We start from the raw sequence: 22,550 nt of genomic DNA, 5'->3' as shown, positions 1-22,550 counted from the left end.
ACCCATAGCTTCTTTCATTTCCATATTAATGGTCTAGGCATCTCTTTCACAAAACATTGTCCAAGAAGTTCCTGTTTGGAAGCTTTACTGAATTAAATTTCTCTGCTTTGTTTTCCATCTTTCAGAGTTATTTTAAATGAAAATACAAATAATTATAGGAGATGACAGTTTTAAGTAATCATATCTATTTTCCATGGCAACAAAGCACCATTTCTCTGCTCACACAAAACCCAGCATCACAGCAAAATTTAACATTGCAAATGTCACAAACACATCCCAACCGTATTTATGAGAACAGGCTTTGGGGCTCCATAATCAGCACTGTATTGAAATAGTAGCATGTTTTTAATGTGGTTTTGAAACTGGCTTTAGTTCTATCAAATTGCCTCTTCTGGATAAAGGGATCGAGTACTAACATCAGTGATTTTCAAAACCTCAAAAAAGAAAACTTAGAACCATCTTTGAAATATAATGTAAAATCCATATACTGTTATTAAGTTGGAGTGCTCCTTTTGATGGCCAAGGGGGGATCCTGACTTCCACTGTTCCTAATCACTTTAACTGTTGTCCTTGCTAGAGTGACAATCCTCTGGTTTACTGGGGACACAGAGATTGTGGAATTTTCAAGCTAAAACAGAGCAAGTCCAGGGCAAACTAGAACAAGGTGTTTATCCCACTCCCCAGACCCTGAGGCATGTGGCAACCCAAACCAAGGAGAAAATTCCAAATTTCCTAAGGCTAAAACTACAGATATGGCCTTGATCAAGAATGTTTGGATGGCAATTTTCATATAGTTTGATAACTTCCTGAATCTGCATATTCCTGTTTCCATGATTTAATGCTACTTCTCTCTACTTACACTTTTCTTTACAAAAATAAAGTCCAGTTAAATGTGCAGCCTAGATTTATAAGCAACCCCCCCCCGTTTTTACTGATCATTATTGGCATTGTTGGTGATATAGTTAATTGATATTCTTTATCTCTTTATTCCATAATTTTTCTAATCCCTTGGCCTTTAACGATACTCTTTCTGTCATTCTTCCCTAGTGCACTATTTTTTAAGCTTTTGAAAGGTTAAATGTCTGATGGAAGTTTGGGCACATAATTCAGTTTTGCATATGACTTCAGGGAGCTCCCAGGTCCTCCCCTAAAGTCCATTACAAAACACCAGATTAAGCTTTCTGCCTTAATTTCTGTTGAGTGAGAGAGACACTTCAAAGGGAATCACTCTGCAGGACATTTTCTTGAATCCAGTGCATCAAGGCCAGGTGACCAAAGTTCTACCTATAAAAATATTGCGAGGGGGTCCAGCGTAAATACTGAGATGGAACAGTGCCCCCTCCGTGCCCCCAATATTTCCTATGAACACGAGATGTAACAAGCTAACAGAAATTTTTACAGGACGCAGAACAAAGATCTCTAGGAAGAAAAAAATGTTTAGTTGTAAACTATAAATGTTTTAACATTTTTTCCTCCCAATGTGGGTGCCAGAAGATATAAACAGTAACAGCTGCTGATAATATGTTATAATCTTGAAACTTAGAAATAAGAACTGAAAGTGAATTTTGATTCCAGTTTTCCATTCAACTTAACCAGGGAGCAGTTACTGCTTTGTTTCGTTGCTGGCCTGTTCCTCATGTTAAGCATGGAAAGAAAGGGCTATCTTGTTTTGGGACATGTCCATATGGAATGTTTAGAGCTTTAATCTTAAAGATGGTTGGAATAGCAGGAGAAATTGCTTCTGAGAAGTGACCGGTTAGTTGGCCATAGCTGAGGATATGCCAAAATTCACCTCCCCTGAAGAACTGGTTTCTGCTCTCTGTCACATACCTGGGAGAGATCATCTTGTGTTTTTGTTGATGATAAATAGTACATTATACATTTTTATAAGTGGCCATGTGTTTTATAAAGTTCATTCTTAAGGTTCATCACATAAAAGCAGTCTCATTTAATAGGAAAAAAACAGCTACTGTATTCCTCATTTTCAAAATAAACTTCACTTTTTTATTGCTTAAAGAGTATGCAGTTTTCCTCCCCCAAGTCAGGCATTCACTCATGAAAGCAGAGTTAGGAAGAGCTTTTGGGAGTTGGACTTGGGGTAGCATTTGCTTGGAATAATGGCAGTTTGATCTCAGAATGTGAGATCCTTGCATCTAAGGAAAGCATGGAGAGTCTTGCTACTTTTTCCAACACAAAGACCTGCCAATTATCAGTTTCTCCCCAACCATAAATATTTAGAAATACGAACAGCTTTTAATAAAAATAAAGGCTGTTATAAGAGTTATCAGAGTAACAGAATGGAATGTAATACAGAAAGAATTACATGTTTTAAATATAGTGTAATAGATTTATATTTTCTAAATCTTCTAAGAGAAGCTTCCTCACTTTTTTTTCCCCCTCTCTCTCCATTTTACCTTAGCCAGAAATTTCTTTGATTTGCAGGGCGTCTGGGTGGCTCAGTCAGTTAAGCGACTGAGTCTTGGTTTCAGCTCAAGTCATGCATGATCTCAGGGTTGTGAGATGGGGCCCCGAGTTGGGCTCTGTGCTCAGCAGGGAGTCTGCTTGAGATTCTCTCTTCCTCCCTGTCTCTTTCTCTCTCTCTCCTCCCCTGCCATTTGAGCTCTTTCTCTCCAAAAAAAAAAAAAAAAAAATTAAAAAAAAATAAGCCTTAATTTCCATCTGAAGGAGAGTTACACATCTCAGAAAATTCTGTTATTCAAAAGGCAGTAAGCGTGCTTCCCTATCCTCTATATAGGAGGCCAATTATAGCTACTGAAGTTTTTGATGCCAAAGGTTATTATGTAAAGAAATATTTAGGACTTCTTCCTAGGTCTCAGGATATGAATCACAAACTCTGTGTCCTATCTATTTATAACTTGTTTTTTAAAAAATAATCTTTTTTTAATTTCATTTGGGCTTATTTATTCCCTGTGTAATTCAGGCCCCATTGGAGAGGACAACAGATGTAACATAATAGGTAGCATATAGTGATCTTACTTGACACTCAAAATTTTACACTCGAGATTTTGCTATGTATTCTTTCCTTCTCTTCTTCTCACACCATGCATATTAAAATTTCTCATTTTTATACTTCTCTACAATTTATGATACAAAAAAAGTGTAACTTTAAAAATTAAAATATCGGTAATCAGTCATTTTTAATTCCTATGAATGTGTTTCCCATAGAGGACTTTGTAGTGGTTCACATATATTCCCCTATTCATTCCATGCTTCCTACCAAACACAAATGGGTAAGACTTATGAAGAGAGACTTATAACAAGTTGCCATATGTGGTAGAATCCCCTTTTAAAATTTTTCAAATCATCCCCCTGCACTTAACAAATGCACATTTGCCATAGAGAGTTGGAATTGTGCTTAAGTTTTGCCAGGTGTTTCATCATTTAGTCTTATGATGTCACCCAGTGTTGAATTTACGCAGGGGGCCCAAGGACCTCAGGGACCAGTGGGTGCTCCAGGACTCAAAGGGGATGGCTATCCTGGTGTGGCTGTAAGTGTGGACATCGCTGTGCTTTCCTTCATTCCCTCCCTCCTTTTCTTTCTTTCTTGATAAGCACTGCACATGACAGGGATACTCACTCTCTTCCTTATTATGTCATCTCAGGGACCTCGGGGACTACCAGGACCCCCTGGACCAATGGGCTTACATGGAGTGGGGGACACTGGCGCAAAGGTAAGATTTTAAAGCAGGTAACATAGTAGCTTCTAAAAAGATGTCTTATAGGTAAATGAGTTTGGTAAAAGTGAAATTTTTATCAGCATTATAGAGGAGTGGTGATGTCTAAAGAATTGATAGTTATTTATGTTCACCTGTGGACTCTCTGGGGGAACTTACACTAATTTGAACATGTAGATTAACTTTGTGGATTTTCTCCTGCTTCTCTGGTAGCAACCCTTACATTCCTTTGCTGCTTTGTTTTCTGTACCAAAGTCAGAGTTTGGTCCAGGCCCTCCTCAGCTCCTCTAGACATCTTTTCCCCTAGGAGATCTCATCCGGCGCCATGGCTTTAACCCCCACTCACGTGCTGATGCCTTTCAAATTTCTGTCTTTCTCCCTAAACTCTGGTTGCACACATCTAGTTTCTTACCATATAACTTCTCTTGGATTCCTCACAGACATCTCTAACCTAAGGCCCCAAATTTAATTTTAATTTTCACCTCATAAGCCTGTAAATGGTACCACCCACCTCATGCTCAAGCCAGAAGATCTGAATCATTCTTGCCCCCTCCTTTCCCTTTACCTCCATGTCTAGTCTTTTGGTAAATGTTGTCAGTTCTCTCTTCAAAATACATTTTGATGCTAGCTGCTTTTCTCCTTGTGCTTCACCAGGGCAGACCAACGTCATCGCTTGTCTAGTCTATTAAAATAACCTCCTTATGGGCCTTCTCTCTCCTACCTCAGCCCTCTGTAACCCGCCAGGCAGAGTGGTCTTTTAAAACCATGAATCAGATCCTATCCTTTTCCTTTTCAAAAAACACTCTGGTGGCTTCTCTCCACACTTAGAACAAGATCCTACCGTTCCCTATGGCCTGTGAGTCCCTTCACGACCTGATTGTAGCTCCTGCCCCCTTCTCCTCTGGGGCCTTCTGCTGGCTACCCTGGCCTGCCCTGTTTCAGCTCATTCCTGCTCCTGGGTCTTGGCTCTGTCAAGATGGCTCGTTCTTAAGGCTGCAGCTCAGATCTTGCCTAACCTGAGCCTGACTGCCTGGACAAAGACCAGCCGTCTCTCCCTCACTCACCACTCTCACATCCCCCTGTGTATGTCCTCCACAGCAAAAACACTTCTTCAAACCATCTTGCTCATTTCCTGTTCTTCGTACGTTTTCCTGAAGGCAGGCTCTTTGCCTGGATCCTAGCGAAACTCCTGGCCCCAGAAGTAGGCGTGCCGCCTGATAGCAGCTGTGTAACGTGTTGGATGAGTGGAAAGTGCAAGAATGCTCAATATTACCCTACAGAGAAAATACATCCTTGGAAACATATCCACTTAGTTTTTCAAAGGCTTTTGGGTCATTCGAGAGAGATGTTCTAATTGCTCAATGTCACCGTCTTATTTTGACTTTTTGGTCTCTGCCCCAGCACGTGGGAGAGACACCACCTTGCCGATGCTTCTGTACAGTGGGGCAGGGCCCTTTTGCCTTCTCCTCCGGACAAAGAAACATGGGAGACCCATGGCCCTAAATACTGTCTGTAGAGGACAGCTTTCCTCCTCCCCGTCTCTGTTAGCATGATCACGAGGCCCAGGGAGAGGCTGTGTGTGAAAGCCCTGTGTAAACCGTACAGAGCAGCACGCCGGAGATACTCGTATCAAGGTTCCAGCTTGCTCTGACTCAGAACTGAATCCGATCCTCTGACACACCTTGACGGTGTCAAGAAACCATAGTGAATTGGGGATGGAAGTATTCTTTTTTTTTTTTTTTCTTTAAAACATAGTCATCTGTCAAATGCTAAAATTTAAAAATAGGAAGACATTTCAATATGTAAACCTTGTTGTTTTCTGCTCTGAGTAGAACACGGGTACAACTTTTGTTATTACATAAATATTCCTTCAGTTAGGAAAGTAGAAACTTATTTAATACATGGCATGAAATAAAACGTATTCAATGTGTATTGGACTGTATCTGTATTCTAATGGAAGCATGATCACTTACGTTTCCCCTGAGTAGGTTATTATATTTTAGACAAGTATATGTTGTCTTATATCAAATTGTACTATTACGCTATCGCTCTATATTTAGCAATGATAATAAAGGCAGACACTTTCACACAGATAGAGAACATCTTAAAATTTGTTTCTTGTGACTATTCTACTATGTCAGGCTATTTAACATACAAACTAAAACATTTACTAAATGATTCCATATACCAGTTTTCTCCGAAAGTCTCCTGTATTTGCTATCATATAGATTTTAGGGGGAAAAAATCAAGAAAAAACGTGTTCCTTCAAAATGTTATGCTGCCTATTTTACTTTTTGAAACAACCAACACGTTGCCAGAGATATGTCTTAAGGGAGACTCATTATCTCTGGTAGCCCACACGGGAGGCTGACTGGAGGGAGCAGCTGACAGCTCATTCCTGGCTGAGGGGAGGAGGGAATATTGCCCAGGACCCGCCTCTGTCTCCCTGTTCCCCCACCACAATCTTGGCTGCCTTTTCTTTTTCTCTTTGACCTCTTCTTGTGGATGCTGGGAAAATGTGTTATCTTGGAAATCGTGTGAGCTGCTCTTAGAATTAAAGAACTTGGATAATAAACTTGAAAATAAAGGAAATTCTAAAACCAAACATCAGCTTTTAAATAACTTTCAATATCATCTCTCCTCTTTGGTATAAGCCTTAAAGTCTCTATGTGGCCTTTTTCTCTGAAGAAAACTTTTGGAAACACACACATACATACATGCACGCATGTGTGTAAGCAAAGAAAGAGAGATATTTTGAAAGTTTAATTCCACCTTATTTTCTCTTTCTGGTTTGGTAAAGTGGAGGTGAAACCCTCAAAATACCTAAAAGTGTCTATGGTAGCAAAAGCACTGGTCTCAAATGTGTGCAAAATTCATCTCCTTTCAGTCTGACTTAAAATAACAGAGAAATTGTGTGTGTGTGTGTGTGTGTGTGTGTGAGATTGTATAGACATATATATCTGATACGTTTTTCATTTAAACTCTGCGTAGTCACCTTAAAATATTGGCCTTAGTGCATTAAGTTACAAAACAAATGTGTTTTGAAATGAGGAAACCATTAAGGTTGACAATTTATGGTTGGTCTTTGTGCTATTTAGTTAAGGGCACATGTGTTTAGCATATGACACAGACATTAGAATCAAAGCTTCTATGTTTCAAAACCTATCAGAAGCGGTCCCTGACGTCTTGCACCCTTGCGGTGCTCTCTGGCTTTTTTCCGAGTGGAAGAATTCCATATGACATCAGTGGTTATAGTACTTCTATATACAGTTACCTTGAATTGCATCCAAATTTTGACAAGGGCTTTTGAAAGATTTCTAAAATTCTTTAAAAAGTTACACTTCCAAGTAGATAGGAGATACAGTTTTAAATCTGCTTTTGAAATGTGCCTGGAAGAGAAACTGACAATTTGGTTTCTTGCTGAGTGGGAAGCACTCCTCTAGCACCCCACTTGACTCTTTGCTCCTGTATTTTCACCTGCAAAGGCTCATGAGGTGCATGTGACCCAGGGCCTGCTCCACTGACATCGCCGAGGGTAAGAGTCTCTCCTTGGCCTCCTAGAAGAGACGTGTAAGGAGTAGCTCTCCTGAGCTTCAGAAGGGCAGGTGAATCCTGCCATGCACCTCTCTCAGTTCTTTTAGCCCCCTTGGGTGTGCTAGTTCAAAAGAGAAGAAGCCATTCCTTCCCTAAAGCTTTGGAGCAGGTGAAATGGGGCCAGTCCTTGCACAGAGGGACTCTAACTTGCCTGTTAGGGCCCTCAAGTTACCTCTTCACCATCAAGTGGTTGGAATACAATCTCTGGGCAGAAAGGATATGTTGGGTTGTTGCTATTATTATCGTATACTATGTCAATAGACGTTATATACTACCAAAACATTTCCAGCATATCATCACATTTTAAACTACCTCCCTTGTTCTATAGGTCAGGAAATCAGGAAGCAGAAAGCCTGAACACCTTGCCCCTTTACGATAGAAACAGTGTTGATACTATATTGTATTTGTGTGTAAGAGGGAGAGTGTGAATATGGATGAATGAATGCAAATGAAATGAATGAATAAATCAGAGCAGAGAGACTCGCTCGCCCTCATCTGCAGATGCTTCATCTTCAAAGCTGTCTATCTTCCAGACACCTCGGCATCAGTTAGTGTACAGTGGGACTGTTTGTCTTTCCAGCCTAGTTTTCCCATTGTCCAAACTTAAATTATGTAAACATTAACGAGAAGCACAAACCCAAACCTAAAAGAGTTAAACACTTTTGAAAAGCTTTAAATGTTTGAATATTGTAAATACGTGCTTTATTTGACAAAAGTGGCCCATAGTCATAACTTAAAATGCAAAGCTCTGTGAAATTCCACCGAGTATCATTATTCTAAAAATGTTCCAAGCATTTGAATTGCCCCTCTGTTCTCTGCAATGGCTCACATATGTGCACACCACCAACAGCCCATGGCAGAACAGAGGAGCGATTCACACAGAGCTGCGTTAGGAATTTGTGCATTCCACTGGTGGACATGGACTGGACAAGAAATTCCAGTTTGAACAGTCTCTGACAAGGAGGGCTGTCCTCGGATACAGACTTCATGACAGTGACGTTAAGGGTCTGCGACTCCAAGCTGGAGTGGAAGAAACCCACCTCCCATAATGTGACAGGCAGGACAATCAGCTCAAAACCAGGACTAATTAGAGCCAGAGCCCTATCAAGTTGAAATGCCAGGCAACTTGACCTTTAGATTTCAGAAAAGGTCACATTCAAGACCAGGAAAACTTGACTAGGTGACTTTTCAAGGTTATCCCCCAATTCAGTTCCATGCATGTTCTTTAAAATCAGAGCTGTTTTCCGGTCTGTCTTGTGACCTTCAAAGCTGCTTTCATCCCACCTTCCTGTTTTCCTAGCTCTGCATCCCTCTCCTACATACATACCTCCCCTCCCTTCAGCCCTGGAGACACACGCTAAATCCTCTTAGCACTGGCCACCCAAATCACCATCAACACATTTTCATTTTTAGTCATTCAGACTAGAGGCTCTCCCCCTGTGGGAAATTATATTGAATATCATCACAAAAGAGCCTTCTCTTCTGTCATTAGGGACAACATCAGAATTTCTATTTTCAAGATTCCTAATGCAGCTAAACAAGAAAGACTCTCTCCCTCTCCAATGAGATTCTCAGCACCTTGGCACAAGGGAATCTTTTTTTCATCTTTGATGAGTTGATTTTGAGAAAAGAAACAACACTGGGGATGTACTGTATGGTGACTAATATAACAAAATAAAAATTATAAAAAAATAAAATCAGCTTAATTCTCTATCAAAAAGAAAGAAAGAAAGAAAGAAAGAAACAATCAACAAATCCTTCCCCCATCCTAAAGCAATTTTTTAAATTATTGTGGACTCTGAGACACTGCCACTTGGGGGTGAATATTAAAGCTTTAGGAGAGAAATTAATTGGAAGAATGGAAATTATTTTAAATATTTTGAAATTCAAAGCTGGGAAACTGTTCCTGTCTCCCTTTTCACATTAAAGGGTGTCAGTGAGAAGGCACTGAGTGCTATGACAATGGGCAGTCACAACCAATAACACATTGTCAGTATCAGGTTGTCTTTTGGGAAGCTGACAGTAAGCTGAGTTTCCATCAGCATCCTGGCAACCACAGGAAGGGGCGGCAGGGTTCCTAGACCAGTGCATTACAGAATCCATTCCAGAGCGGTGCTTATGCTCGTGGTAGCTGGAGACTTCGTAGTGAGATCTTAATTTTATTTAAAAGCCATAAAGGAAGAAACATGAGGCAGTTGCTAATCATCATTTTGACTTATGACTTAGTTTGAAATTCAGTCATTCCCTGGTTTCATCATTTAGTAGAATCTTGAGTACTATTCCTCGGAAAATTTTTAAGAAACTTATTCTTTTCACAGTGAATTCAATTTGCTTTTCATTGTCCCCCAAGTAGAAAAGCATGAAATCCCTTTTAAAACAACTGTAACCTGCTTCCACCATCCTCTCAAAGAGTGACAGTGGCCTAACAGGCATAGACCAAGAGCGAAGCAGTGATTATAGCCTTGTCTATAGGTGTGGTGGGGGTAGGAGGACACAGTCTCATTGGGCTGCTTTGTCTCAAAGAGCACTGTCTTCTCAAACGTTGTATTTAAATCTTATAAAACTCAGAAGGCATAATAGGTTGTTTCCTTTTCACTTCGCCACTCAGACCTCTGTTATTTACCAGCTATGTGACCTCACCAAGTGACTTACTCTCCCTGGGACTTAGCCTCCTCATCAGTGGTCTGGAATAATGATGCCTACCTCACACCGTTGTTCTGAGAAATTAATGCAATAATGTCTATAAAACATCTTAATGAATTCTAACACGCTTAAGTCGTACTAGTCATCACAGCAGGCGTTACTGTGCCGAATCAAGTACAGTGCAGTACAGATACACAGAGAAAATAAGAATTGGTTTTGGGAAAGATCTGGAATGAGACTAAGTAAAACATTGGGGTAAACCACAAAACTGAGCAGTGGCAATGATGGGGAAATGGAGAGGCAAGCCTTAGACAGCTGGGCACTGTGCAGGTAGTGAGGGCCTCTCAGGGATCTTGTCATGAGGATGCTTTCTTTCTTCTCCTTGAGAGAGCATGACTGACGGAATGTAGGAAAAGGACTCTCACAGCCACAGACCCACGGTCTTTGCATTAAATGGTAGCTGGAAGAAAGTCCGTGGAGACATTAGCATTTTGCATTTCGCTGCAGCCAATACCAAGAAGGGAGATGGGCTCTGGAGTCCGACCTGGGTTTGAATTGCTCCTGGCTGCATGGTTTTTGGGAAATCATGTATCCTTATCTGGAAGTCTCAATTTCCTTATCTATAAAATGAAGTAAGTTGATGTTGATAGGATCAGATAATGAATGAAAAGTACCTGCCGCATAATAAATTTAATAAGTTTTCATTATTATTATTAATTATGATAATTTTGATGTTAACCAAAGCAAAGGTTTAACAATGAGAAAAAGAGAATGAATGTGATAGTGTGTTTGGTTTCTTTTCCTTTCTTTTAAAAAGTGAAATTTGTGATATTAATCAATGAATGATTACCAGGACCATCATAGATTATGTAGGATTTTAAAGGTGCAAGGTCATGGTCTAGGTAGAACCTTCACTGACTCATTTGTTAGATTCACATATACGAGTACCGCAGGTAGTTAGTTCTAAAGTTGGCCATTTCCTGTGAAAATTGGGAGTATCTTAAGTCTAGAATTCCTTTTGTGGGCCAAGAGGAAGCTCTGGGCAATCTAAATAGTTCTGTTTGTTTGCTTTGTGGGGGGTTGGGGTAGGAATCAGGCTGTGTGGTCTTACAAAATTGATGGATACAGTAAAAAATGGCAACTCCAGAATTGGCGGTCAGGGCTGGTGACTGTCTCCCAATGCAAGGGCTCCCTCTGCAGGCTCCAGAAACTCTCAGCTCCTGCGTGGGAAGCTAAGCCCAGCGGTGCAAGGGACTGTCTTAATTCCTTTTACTTGCTGATTGTCACACCATCCACTGATGATAAAACCACATGCCTGAAAGTGTCATGGTGAACGGACTTCGTAGGTCCCTCTGGTGCTGCACTGTGGCAGACCGGGTGCTAGCAAATGCTCAAGTGAGTCGGGACCATGTTCCTCTTGTATACCTTCACCCGGTGTGGTGGCCTTGTATGGGCATATGGCCCGTGGAACAAAAGACATGATACATCTTCAAGACTGCACCACAGTAGAGAGACAGTGTCTCTGTGGATTCCATGGCTCATTAAGTCCTGATATTCTCACCTATTAAAAAGTATGGTACAGAAACACCGAGGCACAACCCTAAAACCAACTGTAACGTCTGCAGAATATGTTAAGCTTAGATGTGGTTTAAATTCCTTCCGTTAAATAAATGCATATATCAGAGTCTATTTACCTAGGTCAAAAGATTACAAAAGATTATTTGGATAGATAAAACCCAGTTATATGTCAACAATTATATGGGTGATGTGGCAACCATGCCATCAATGTTCATTGGCCAAAGTTCAAGGATAGAAAAGGCAATAAGGTGTCCATAAAGTCTGCACTCAGCCTTCAGACACTCCTACATGATGAGAAGGAAACTGAGTGAGAGAGAGAATGAGTAGCAATAATGAACATGGACAAGGCTGGCCTAAAATATACTCATAACTTATTTCAACTGTTTTTCCCCCTTGCTTTCCCATCTGGGCTCAGTGTGTGTGTGTGTGTGTGTGTGTGTGTGTACACGCATATGTATGTGTGTGTATCTGTGTATTAATACTAATTGAGAAGGAAGTTTTAACTAAAATCATCCCAAGAAAAATATCATGAATTGTAGAGTTGAATTCTTTCTTAAAAGAAATATTACTCAATAAAAAAATCTCCTACTTTGTGTCCATATTCTTAATTTTTAAGAGGCATGTAACATTTGGGACATACCAAGAATGCATGAAAGACATGTAAGTTCTAATGACACCAAATCCACTTGTGTGCTTTCATCCTTTGCCCATCTTTCTATCTTTAAAATCTTGTATTCTTCTCCTTGCTAATGTTGAACATCGTGGCAACTTTCCTCACCTTTATGGGTGAGGTTTTTGGCGGATATTGTTCGTGGGTTTAAAAAAATACTATTAAAACATTTTATTATGAAAACTATTTAGTGCATGTAGAAGTAGAAAGGCTAGTAAAATGAACTCCCATTTACTCATCACACTTGAACAATTATCAGTATGTGGTCCATCTTCTTCTATTTTCCTCTTCCCCCTCTCCCACTACATTCCTCTGAAGCAAATCCCAGACATCTCCCATATAAAGGGTTAGCATTTGTCTCTCAAATATAAAAGCTCTTTTTAAAAACCTAACTGCAGTACCATCAGCAAACTTAAAAAACATTAATAATTCCTTAGTATCATCAAATATCCAGTGCTCAAATTTGCCAGCTTGTCTTACAGATTTTTTCTGAACTGGGATCTAAATGACGTCCACACATTGCATTCAACTGAGATGCTTCTTAATCTCTTTTAATCAAAGGTTAGTCATCCTTTGTTTTTCCCTTGTGCTTTCTGTGTGGATGAGTTCCTTGACCTTGACGGTCTTGTCGATGCTATTCTTATGGTGTTAACATGTTTCTACATCCTCTGGTTGTCAGATTTAGAGACTTGCTCAGATACAGGGTCTGTTCTTCTTAGCAGAAGACTTTCCAGGTGGGCTGTGTACTCCCCATCGTGCCACATCGGGCCGCGGACCTGGCTTCCAACCTCACTAGGAAGGGCAGAGGTGATTAGAAGCACAAGAGCGAGGCATTGTATCTGGGGTGGGGTTCACGGTACCCAGACGAGGAAGACAATTATTTTTGATAAAACATGGAATGGTTCTGGGTAAAATCTATTGAACTGTGCTTACCTATTTTGCTGGTGGGTGTCAAAATGCCGCAAGTGCGTGAATCAGTCAGGGCTAGCTGGAGACTCTCCCCCAGGGAACTTACAGATACTCCCTCTAAAGGCGTATCTTGAGTAAAGAGGCTTAAGAAAGGAGAGACAACAGAAACGTATGTAGCCCAGGACACGTCATGTTCTCTACTTGGAGCTCAGGATGATAGGAGTGATCATGTAAGCTGGGAAAAACTTGGGGAAACTCAAAGTTGGGAATCAGAAAGAGAGCGGTGTTAGAGAGATAATTAGTACCTGTGGTCACAAAAGCAGGTATGTACTACGTGGAATAGATGGAGACAGGAGACCAGAATCACAAAAGTGGCTTGCAGGCACAAGGGAAATAGGTAATTATGAAAATAAGAGATTAAAAGAATTAAGGCAGTAATCAAAGTTTAAATCTTTTCCTTTTCTTTTAAGGCCTTGTTTTCTCTTTAGGATTTATAAGTAGAAAGTAAAGTTAAATAAGGATGGGCTGTTTTGCTAGATAAACAACTTCATCATTTCTCATAATCCATGATTTTTGCACTGTTGCATTCTAGAAGCTATTTCGCTCCTAACAGAACATGGATGAAACAGGACCTCAGGCCAAGAGCTTGGGAGATTTAGCTTCAAAGCCTGCCTTTAGTTTCTTTCTTTTTTTCCTTTATATTTTATTGAGGCATATTTTATATACCCTAGAACTCACCCACTCCAAGTATATATTTCAGTGATTTTTAAAGGAAATTTAGCAAGCCGAACGGCCTCACCATAAATCAGGTGTAGAACATTTTCTTCCCCCAGTAAAATCCCTTACACCCATTTATAGTTAATCCTGTCCTAGCTCCTATTCCTGGTCCCAGGCAATCATGAACTTGCTTTCTGTCTCTATAGAAGTGCCTTTTCTGGACATTTCATACAAATGGAATCAAACAATATGTGGGCTCATAGATCTGGCTCCTTTCACTGAGAATAATGCTTTTGAGATTCATCCGTGTTGTGGCTTGTAGCTGTAGTCCGTTCCTTTTCATCGCTGAACATACCACCTTTTGTCTATCCATTTTTCAGTTAATGGGCATTTAGGTTGTTTCTAGTTTTTAGCTATTCTGAATAATTCTGCTAAGAGCATTCATGTGTAAGTCTTTGTGTGGACACACGTTTTCATTTCCCTTGCGTACAGGAGTGAAATTGCTAGTATACCATAAATCGATGTTGAACTTTTTAAGAAACTGCCAAACTGGGGCGCCTGAATGGCACAGCTGTTAAGCGTCTGTCTTCGGCTCAGGTCATGATCCCAGGGTCCTGGAATCAAGCCCCGCATCGGATTCCCTGCTCGGCAGGAAGTCTGCTTCTCCCTCTCCCACTCCCCCTGCTGGTGTTTCCTCTCTCGCTGCCTGCCTCTCTCTCTGTCAAATAATTAAATAAAATCTTAAAAAAAAAAAAAGAAAAAGAAAAGAAACTGCCAAACTGTTTTCCAAACTGTCTGTACCAGCAGCTTGTGAGGGTTCCTCCCTTCCCCACGTCCTCTTAGTCCTGCTTTTCAATAGCTGTCCAACTTTAGACTAACTTTAGTTACCTCTTTAATGAAACAGCTGGGGTGGGGCGCCTGGGTGGTTCAGTCAGTTGAGCGTCTGACTCTTGGTTTTAGCTTAGGTCAGGATCTCAGGGTCCTGGGATCGAGCCCCATGTTGGGCTCTATGCTCAGCATGGAGTCGGCTTGAGAGTCTCTCCTCCTTCTGTCCCTCCCACTCCTGCTTTCTCTTTCTCTAAAATAAATAAATAAGTCTTTAAATAACCCCAAAGCCCAGCTGGGGTGAGGAGTTAATATTTCCCAAGTGCCTACTCAGCTAGATAGACACAATGGCACAAGAAAGGGAGCCACTGTATCTGGGGTGGGGTTCACAGTACCCAGGCAAAGAAGACAATTATTTTTCATAAAACACCGAATGGTTCTGGGTAAAATCTATTGAACTGTGTTTACACATAGTTCAATAGATTTGTGTATTGTGTATTACGCGGTCGTGGTCACAGTACAATAGATTGTGTGTCTCTATCACAGTGTCTAGACATTGATAGACATTGTGATAGAGACACTCACATTCTTTGTCCTACTTTGCTGTCATCCCCAGGAAACGTAAGTATGATTTTGTATATATCTGATGAACGTACTGTGGTTCAGAGATATTAGGTGAGTTAGTCACTGCTAGAACACAGGGTTGTCGTGAGTACTAAATTACACCCAATAGCCCATATGGACATGCACAGCATAGTTCTGGGTACAGAGAAGGTGGCTAATGAAGAGATTTTCGTTTCTCTGCTTCTTCCTATCATCCACATCTCATATAGATCTAACCACAGGGCCTGAGCTAATCAGGCCCCACCGCTTTTCTGGGCTACTTGCCTGTCCTAAAAGGCTTTGGGGAATCTGGAAAGCATGTATAGAACTTATCCTGTAGCAGCGACTACTTTTAGGGCAAAAGTATCACAAAGTTCATCCTCAACCCGAAATAGCATAATTTTTGTTGCATGAAATAGTAAGAGCAGCTGGTTCAGGATGGGGTTGGAGCTTTCAATGGTTTCTTTTTATTCTTGCCTCTTCTTTCTCCCTGCACTCACAAGGGTGGCACTTTCCCAAATTCCAGCAAAGGGAGTTCTGAAAAAAGTACCTTTTAAGGTTGTCAGAAGTTAAGTGACTTGATTGCTTTGAAATGGACCCATATCAGTTGGCTGGGAGATTACTTAAATGGCAATAAGAAATGCAAACAAAGGGCGATAACACTCCCTTTGTCAAGTATAGGCAAGTGATCCGGGAGGAAAGGGCTCAATATCTTAATCAAATTCCAGGGTTTGTGTTTTAAAATACATTTTATATATGCAAGTTTGTATAAAATTTTTAATACGAAATATGACATTTAATATAAACTATACAACATAAAGGCTTTGGTTGTTGTTGTTGTTTGTTTTAAATCACTAACTTTTCAGGGGCCTGGATGGGCTCAGTCTTTTAAACGTCTGCCTTAGGCTCTGGTCATGATCCCAGGGTCCTGGGATCCAGCCCCACTCGGGCTTACTGCTCAACATGGAGTCTGTTTTTCCCTCACTCTCTCTCTCAAATAAATAAAATCTTTAAAAAAAATCACTAATTTGTCATTCATTATGTTCATTGTGTCTTTTCAGGGAGAGCCTGGTGTCAGAGGCCCCCCAGGCCCCGCTGGGCCTCGGGGCCTAGGAACCCAAGGGCCCAAGGTGAGTCTTAAGTCTGTGCTAGTGAAGATCAGGTACCATCCGTGAGCATTAACTTCATAGCAAAGGTTTATTTTAGTGTTGACTTATTTTTTCTTGAGGGCTGATGAAAAGTCATATTTTCTCATATGATGTAGCTTTCAGTAAAATAGATCATTTAAGTGCATAAAGCCATTTATAGAATTAGAAAGTGTCTCTTAAGAAAGCGGTTGCAAAATGCTCAAAATATTTCCAGGTTTCTTAGGGGCCGTGCCATCATTAAGGAGCACGTTTTTACTCTGGTCAGAGGCGCCTCAGCTGGCCTTTTAACAGAATGCACACTAAACTATCTCTTGTGTCAGATGTGCATAGTCCACTCTGTCAGGGCCTCAGGGCAAGGGTCTAGATATATTGCCCATATGGAAGGTGAGAGAAAGTTCCTCGGGCTTCCTTTGCTCTTATTTCTATTTCCCTCCTCTGTCATCTCCAATCTGGTGACTATTCATCCTTTCCTTCTTATAATCCAGTGTTTTTCAGTGAGGGAGATCTTGGCCTCCCTGGTTTGCCCCCGGGGGACGTTTGGCAATGTCTGGAATCATTTTTGGGTGTCACAACAGGGGGAGGAGTACTACCAGCATCTAGTGGGAAGGGGCTGGGGCTGCTAACATCCTGAGGTGCGCAGGACAGCCGCCATCATGAAGAGCTCTCCAGCTCAAAGCGGGACTAGTGCAGAGCTTCAGAAGCCCTGTTTTCACTGCTGGTTCACATGCTCAACAAATAATTCTTGGATTTGTTCACAAACTAAAATAAAGAAGTATCAGGCATGTTCAGAGGGAAAACGGGTGTCAATGAGCCACTCGTTACAAATTCAAATTTCAGATACGTGTGCTCATGACCAAAATTCACAGAAGTGAATTAGAGCCCCATTATCAGAGAGGACAGGAAAAGGCCCTCCCTCTGAATCAAAGATCTTACTGAGGATCCCCGAGTCACCAAGATTCTTAGTTTATCTTTTTTGGTGCATCGACTTCATTTTGGCAGTGGGTGCTTTCTTAACTGTCTGGGTCACTTTACATGGATGAAGATACTCCCAATATGTTAGTAGTTATCACTGGGTGGTGGAAAGAAGGGTCTGTTTTTTCTTCATTGTGGTCATCTTTATTTCTGTTTTTAATTTTTTTTTCAATGAGCAGGTGCTCCTCTTACCATTAGAAAAAAATAAAGCTTTTTTTTTCTGTAGTGGAAAGAAAAAAGGCTGACTTACACAGTAACTTTCTCAAAGCTTGTTCCTCCAAGTGTTAATTAGGGAACTTCTGGAATAAACAAAGTTAAATGAATCTATTGTGGGACTTTTTAGAGGCTTTAATATATTTCTATGGGCATACCATGGAGACATTGCAGGTTCAGGTCCAGACTACCACAATAAAGTAAATACCACAATAGAGAGTCCAATGAATTTTTTGGTTTCCCAGTGCATATAAAATTATGTTACCATTATATTATAGTCTATTAAGGGTGCAATAGCATTATGTCTAAAAAAGCCAATGAACAGGGGCGCCTGGGTGCCTTAATTGGTTAAGCATCTGCCTTTGGCTCAGGTCATGATCCCAGGGTCCTGGGATTGAGCCCTGTGTTGGGCTCCCTGCTCAATGGAGAGCCTGCTTTTCCCTCTCCCTCGGCAGGCCGCTCTGCCTACTTGTGCGCTCTCTTTCTGTCAAATAAATAAATAAACAAATCTTTAAAAAAAAACCAACAAAACAACGAAACCAAAAAAAACCCCTAATGAGTATACCTTAATTAAAAGCACCTTCTGGTTAAAAATGCCAACCATCATCCGACTTGGCAGCAAGTTGTCATCTTTTTGTCACTGGGGGGTCTTGCCTCCATGTGGATGGCTGCTGACTGATGAAGGTGGTGACTGTTGGGGATTGGGGTGGCTGTGGCAGTTTCTGAACATAAGACCACAGTGCAGTTTGCCACCTTGGTTGACTTTTCCTTTCACAAATGATTTCTTTGCGGCATCCGTTAGATAGCATTTTACCCAGAATAGAACTTCTTTCAAAATTGGAGTTGTTCCTCTCAAATCCTGCCGCTGCTTTATCAACTAAGTTTATGTAATACTCTAAATTCTTTGTTGTCATTTCAATAATTCTTCACATTTCTTACAAAATATATATCTTAAGTAAGACTTGAAAATCGGAATTACTCTTTGATCCATGGGCTACAAATGGATGCTGTGTTAGCAGGCATGACAACATTAATCTCATCGTCCTTCTCCACCAAGAGCTCTTGGATGACCATGTGCATTGTTGATATTTTGAAAATAATCTTTTTTTCTGAGCAGTAAGTCTCAACAGTAGGTTTAAAATATTCAGTAAACCATGTTGTAAACAGATGTGCTATCATCTGGGCTTTGCTGTTCTCTTTATAGAACATAAGCCAAGTAGATTTGGCATAATTCTTAAGGGCCCCAGGATTTATGAACTGGTAAATGAGCACTGGCTTCAACTTAAAGTCACCAGCTGCATTCGTCCCTAACAAGATGGTCAGCCTGTCCTTTGCAGGTTTGAAGCCAGCCATTGACTTCTTTCTAGCTATGAAAGTCCTAGATGGCATCTTCTTCCAATATGAAGCTGTTTCATCTACGCTGAAAGTTTGTTATTTAGCGCAGCCACCTTCATTTACTCTCTGACCTAGATCTTCTGGACACCTTTATCAGCATCTGCTGTTCACCTTATACTTTTATGTTACGGAGAAGATTTCTTTCCTTATGAGCCAAACTCTGCTAGCTTCAAACCTCCTTCTGCAGCTTCCTCACCTCTCCCAGCCTTCATAAAATTGAAGAGAGTAAGGGCCTTGCTCTGGATTAGGCTTTGGCTTAAGGGAAAGTCACAGCTGGTTTGATCTACCGAGACCACTAAAAACATTCTCCATGTCAGCAGTAAGGCTGTTTTTCTTTCTTATCCTTCGTGAGTTCGCCGGAGTAGCACTTTTCATTTCCTTCAAGAACTTTTCCTTTGCTTTCACGACTTGGTTAACTGTTCAGTGCAAGAGGCCTAGCTTTTGGCCTATCTTGGCTTTTGACATGCCTTCCTCACTAAGCTTAATCACTTCTAGCTTTTTATTTAAAGTGAGAAATGTGTGGCTCTTCCTTTCACTTGAACACTTAGAGGACATTGTAGGGTTATTAGTTAGTCTTAGTTCACTGTTGTTGTGTCTCAAGGAATAGGGAGGTCTGAGGGGAGGGAGAGAGACAGGGAATGCCCCAGTTGGTGGAACAATCAGAACACAATGTTTGTAGATTAAGTTTGTTATCTGAAAGGGGTGCGGTTCATGGTGCCCTGAAACAATTACAATAGTAACATCAAAGATCACTGATCAGAGGTCACCATTAGAAATATAATAATCATGAAAAAGCCTGAAATATTGTGAGAATTATCAGAATGTGACACAGAGACAGGAAGTGAGCAAATGCTGTTGGAAAAATGGCATGGATAGACTTGCTTAACACGGCGTGGCCACAAACCTTCCATCTGAGAAAAAGCAGTATCTGGGAAGCCTAAGTGATGCACAAGGAAACCAGGTAGGCCTGTAGGCACTAGGGATCTCCAAGGAGAGGCACGCCCATGTGTAGAACATTTTCCAATCTCATTTGACCACAGAAGTCTGTCCTCAAGAAGCATGGAGTTCACTCATGCTGTAGAAAACACATACTGGAAATGAGGTACTTTCTGCTTCATTTACCTATTTTCTTAAAAACTCAAGACTGATCCACTGAACCTTTCACTGCAACCCCCGTGAATAGCACTCCATATGGAAATGGAGAAACACAGTAGAGGCCACACAGAATTGTGTGGGAGTGGTCTTCACACCCTTGGTGTTCTAGGTGTTGGTGGGGGGCAGCTAGAAGAGCCCAAGCAGACAGGGCTACCTGGCCAACCTTTCCTCTTAGGCCAAGCAGCTCTGCCTTGCCTTTGACTTATATTTGGATTATGCATAAGATTTTTCAAGGGCTCTGTGGCTGAATATTTGGGGAAAAACACTGCTTTATATAAGGTATGATACAGCTTCATGGGGCACATAGATTAGTCTTGATTGGAACTAAGTAAGAAGGAAGCCAAGAGCAGTAATACATTGTTTCTTCCTAAATCTTCTCATACTTCTCAAATTCTCTCCGTCTTCCGACAGGGAGATATTGGGCAGAAAGGCTTGCCTGGCCCTCCTGGAGCCCCTGGCTATGGATTACAAGGAATTAAAGTAAGTGGATGTGATCGCTTGAGTCACCGCTCATTCACCAGAATGATGAGAGAGGAGGTTGTGGATAATATCAAACGTGACTATCATGAAATGAATTTGATATAAGCTTAGCAGTTAAAATTACCTGCAGTACTTAGAGACACAATCCAGAAGTGTAAAACTGCTCTAAGTACATTAGTTTCATCAACACTAGACATTACATAAATTGCTTGGTGAGACATTTAATGGCAACAGTGGATTTGTTGTTCTTGCTGGTCTCTGAGCCGAGTGGAGAATGTATGCCCAGCGGTGTGCTCTCTCCCTGTCTCTGTCTCCGTGTCTGCCTTCCTTCCCTGTATCTTCCATTCTGAGCCCAGGGCGTCCTAGTCTTAGCTCACAGTGGAACCGCCTGGGGAGCTTTACGAACAATACTGACGACCTGCCCCAGAAGAACGAGATCCGAGTCTCCGTTGGTAATGCTTCAATACTGGGGGTTTCCAAGCCCCCAGGTGATTCTTGGGAGTATCCAGGGTAAGAAGCTGGCTCTAGGCCCCGAATCTGTGTTAGCAGAATTCACCGCTACCTGTATTCCACGCTCTCTGTCCCAACAGCAATAAACCTATCCATCAAGGCGGGACCGCCAGGGTGGCCCAGGTCTCCGTAGAAAAAATTTGGCCTCTAAAGTTTGCTATGCAATTTCAAACAATTTCCTCTTCTACAAATCTCCTATGTTGATTTATTGATTTTTAATTTTTTTTTTTACTGGCTCGTTCTCGTTCTGTTTTCTCCCAAATAAGCTTCTATTGTTTTTACCATGCGTAAGCTTCAAAACTGATAATTCATCCCCTAAATAATTGATATGGACTCTTAAAAAGTGGAAACATTCAAAATAAATTCTTTTTCAAACAGAATTTCTTACTAAGCAGGAGACAGTAGGAGCTTGAGATAATAATTGTGAAAATCCTGCGTTGAAAATAAACCGTGAGCTTCGTCAAGAGCAAAGCTCACCGAATCTGTGGTAAATCTTTCCCTCTACCACACGGCGTCTGCGGCTTCCACGGCCAGTCTCCCGCACAACAGTGGCTTGTCTGTGGGGCTAAGGGTCCAAGGGTAGGCCCGGCAGTTAGCATGTTGCTGCGGTACCAGCACTGTTCGGAAATGCAGCCCAAAACTGCTTCCTTGTAAACAGCGTCGCTCTCATGCTGAGTCTTAACATTCTTCAGTTAAAAGACAGTGATGCTCTGGAGAAGCCTTTGCCTTTGTACGCATGAACCCACGTCCGACCACGCAGCTTTTCGCCGGCAGGAGCTCCACTTGCAGGTGTCGGTAGTTTCTTATCGCAACTGCCTTAAATCCAGTGCCAGTGTTCCCCTTTTTATTATCGTTGGAGAACTTCCTTATTCCCCAGGAGCACTGTGGGTTGCACTTAATCCTCACCAATCTCACTCCAGTGCCCTGCCTTCCTCACCGCTTGTCCTTTTTTTTATGCCCCCCCCCCCCCGGGTATGCTATGTTCAAAGTCCGTCTCGGGGGAGACTGGTGTGTAGCCTACCACAACAGGGAAAGAACTGAAATGAAAACAGTCACATAGCATTGCTAGCGGAAATGAGATCAGCTTTTCTCCCACTGACGGCGGTGGCTCCATCCTACTTGGCAGGGGAGCCCTGACCAAGGCTATCTCATAAAACCTCTCTAGACATACTGGATCGCCTGGCATCCTGTTGGCAGAGGGCAACCCTAATTTACTCAGGACTTCCACCTCATTTTCTTGACCCTGGGTTGTACCATCCCTGCAGAAGGGAGGGAACTGAAAAATCTATTTGGTGGTGTTCCTCCGAGTCATTTTAAGGTTACATGATGAGTGAAATATCATTTCTTATGTTCAATTGTTGACCTATTTCCCACCTTTCTAAAACCCATCTGAATTAGTGAAACACTTCTGTTGGTATGTCTCTTGGTAAGTCTTTGATGGAA

At 41.4% G+C, this 22,550-nt stretch overlaps 1 protein-coding gene across 4 annotated transcripts in view; it reads left to right on the top strand.

The window, feature by feature from the left end:
* Positions 1–22,550, top strand: part of COL28A1 (collagen type XXVIII alpha 1 chain) — a 158,517-nt gene that overhangs the window by 80,327 nt on the left and 55,640 nt on the right. For 3 of the 4 annotated variants that reach the window (XM_034668089.1, XM_019800270.2, XM_034668095.1), the window contains exons 24-27: positions 3,441–3,509; positions 3,624–3,692; positions 16,296–16,364; positions 20,529–20,597. In XM_034668089.1, coding sequence (XP_034523980.1) covers positions 3,441–3,509; positions 3,624–3,692; positions 16,296–16,364; positions 20,529–20,597 — 276 coding nt within the window. The remainder of the gene's footprint in view (positions 1–3,440; positions 3,510–3,623; positions 3,693–16,295; positions 16,365–20,528; positions 20,598–22,550) is intronic. The other variant, XM_034668093.1, reaches the window with a different exon arrangement.

The sequence above is a fragment of the Ailuropoda melanoleuca genome, chromosome 1, assembly GCF_002007445.2.
Source record: "Ailuropoda melanoleuca isolate Jingjing chromosome 1, ASM200744v2, whole genome shotgun sequence".
Classification (NCBI taxonomy): domain Eukaryota; kingdom Metazoa; phylum Chordata; class Mammalia; order Carnivora; family Ursidae; genus Ailuropoda; species Ailuropoda melanoleuca.
The sequence above is the reverse complement of the archived record's forward strand: the minus strand, read 5'-3'. Positions and strand labels throughout refer to the sequence as shown.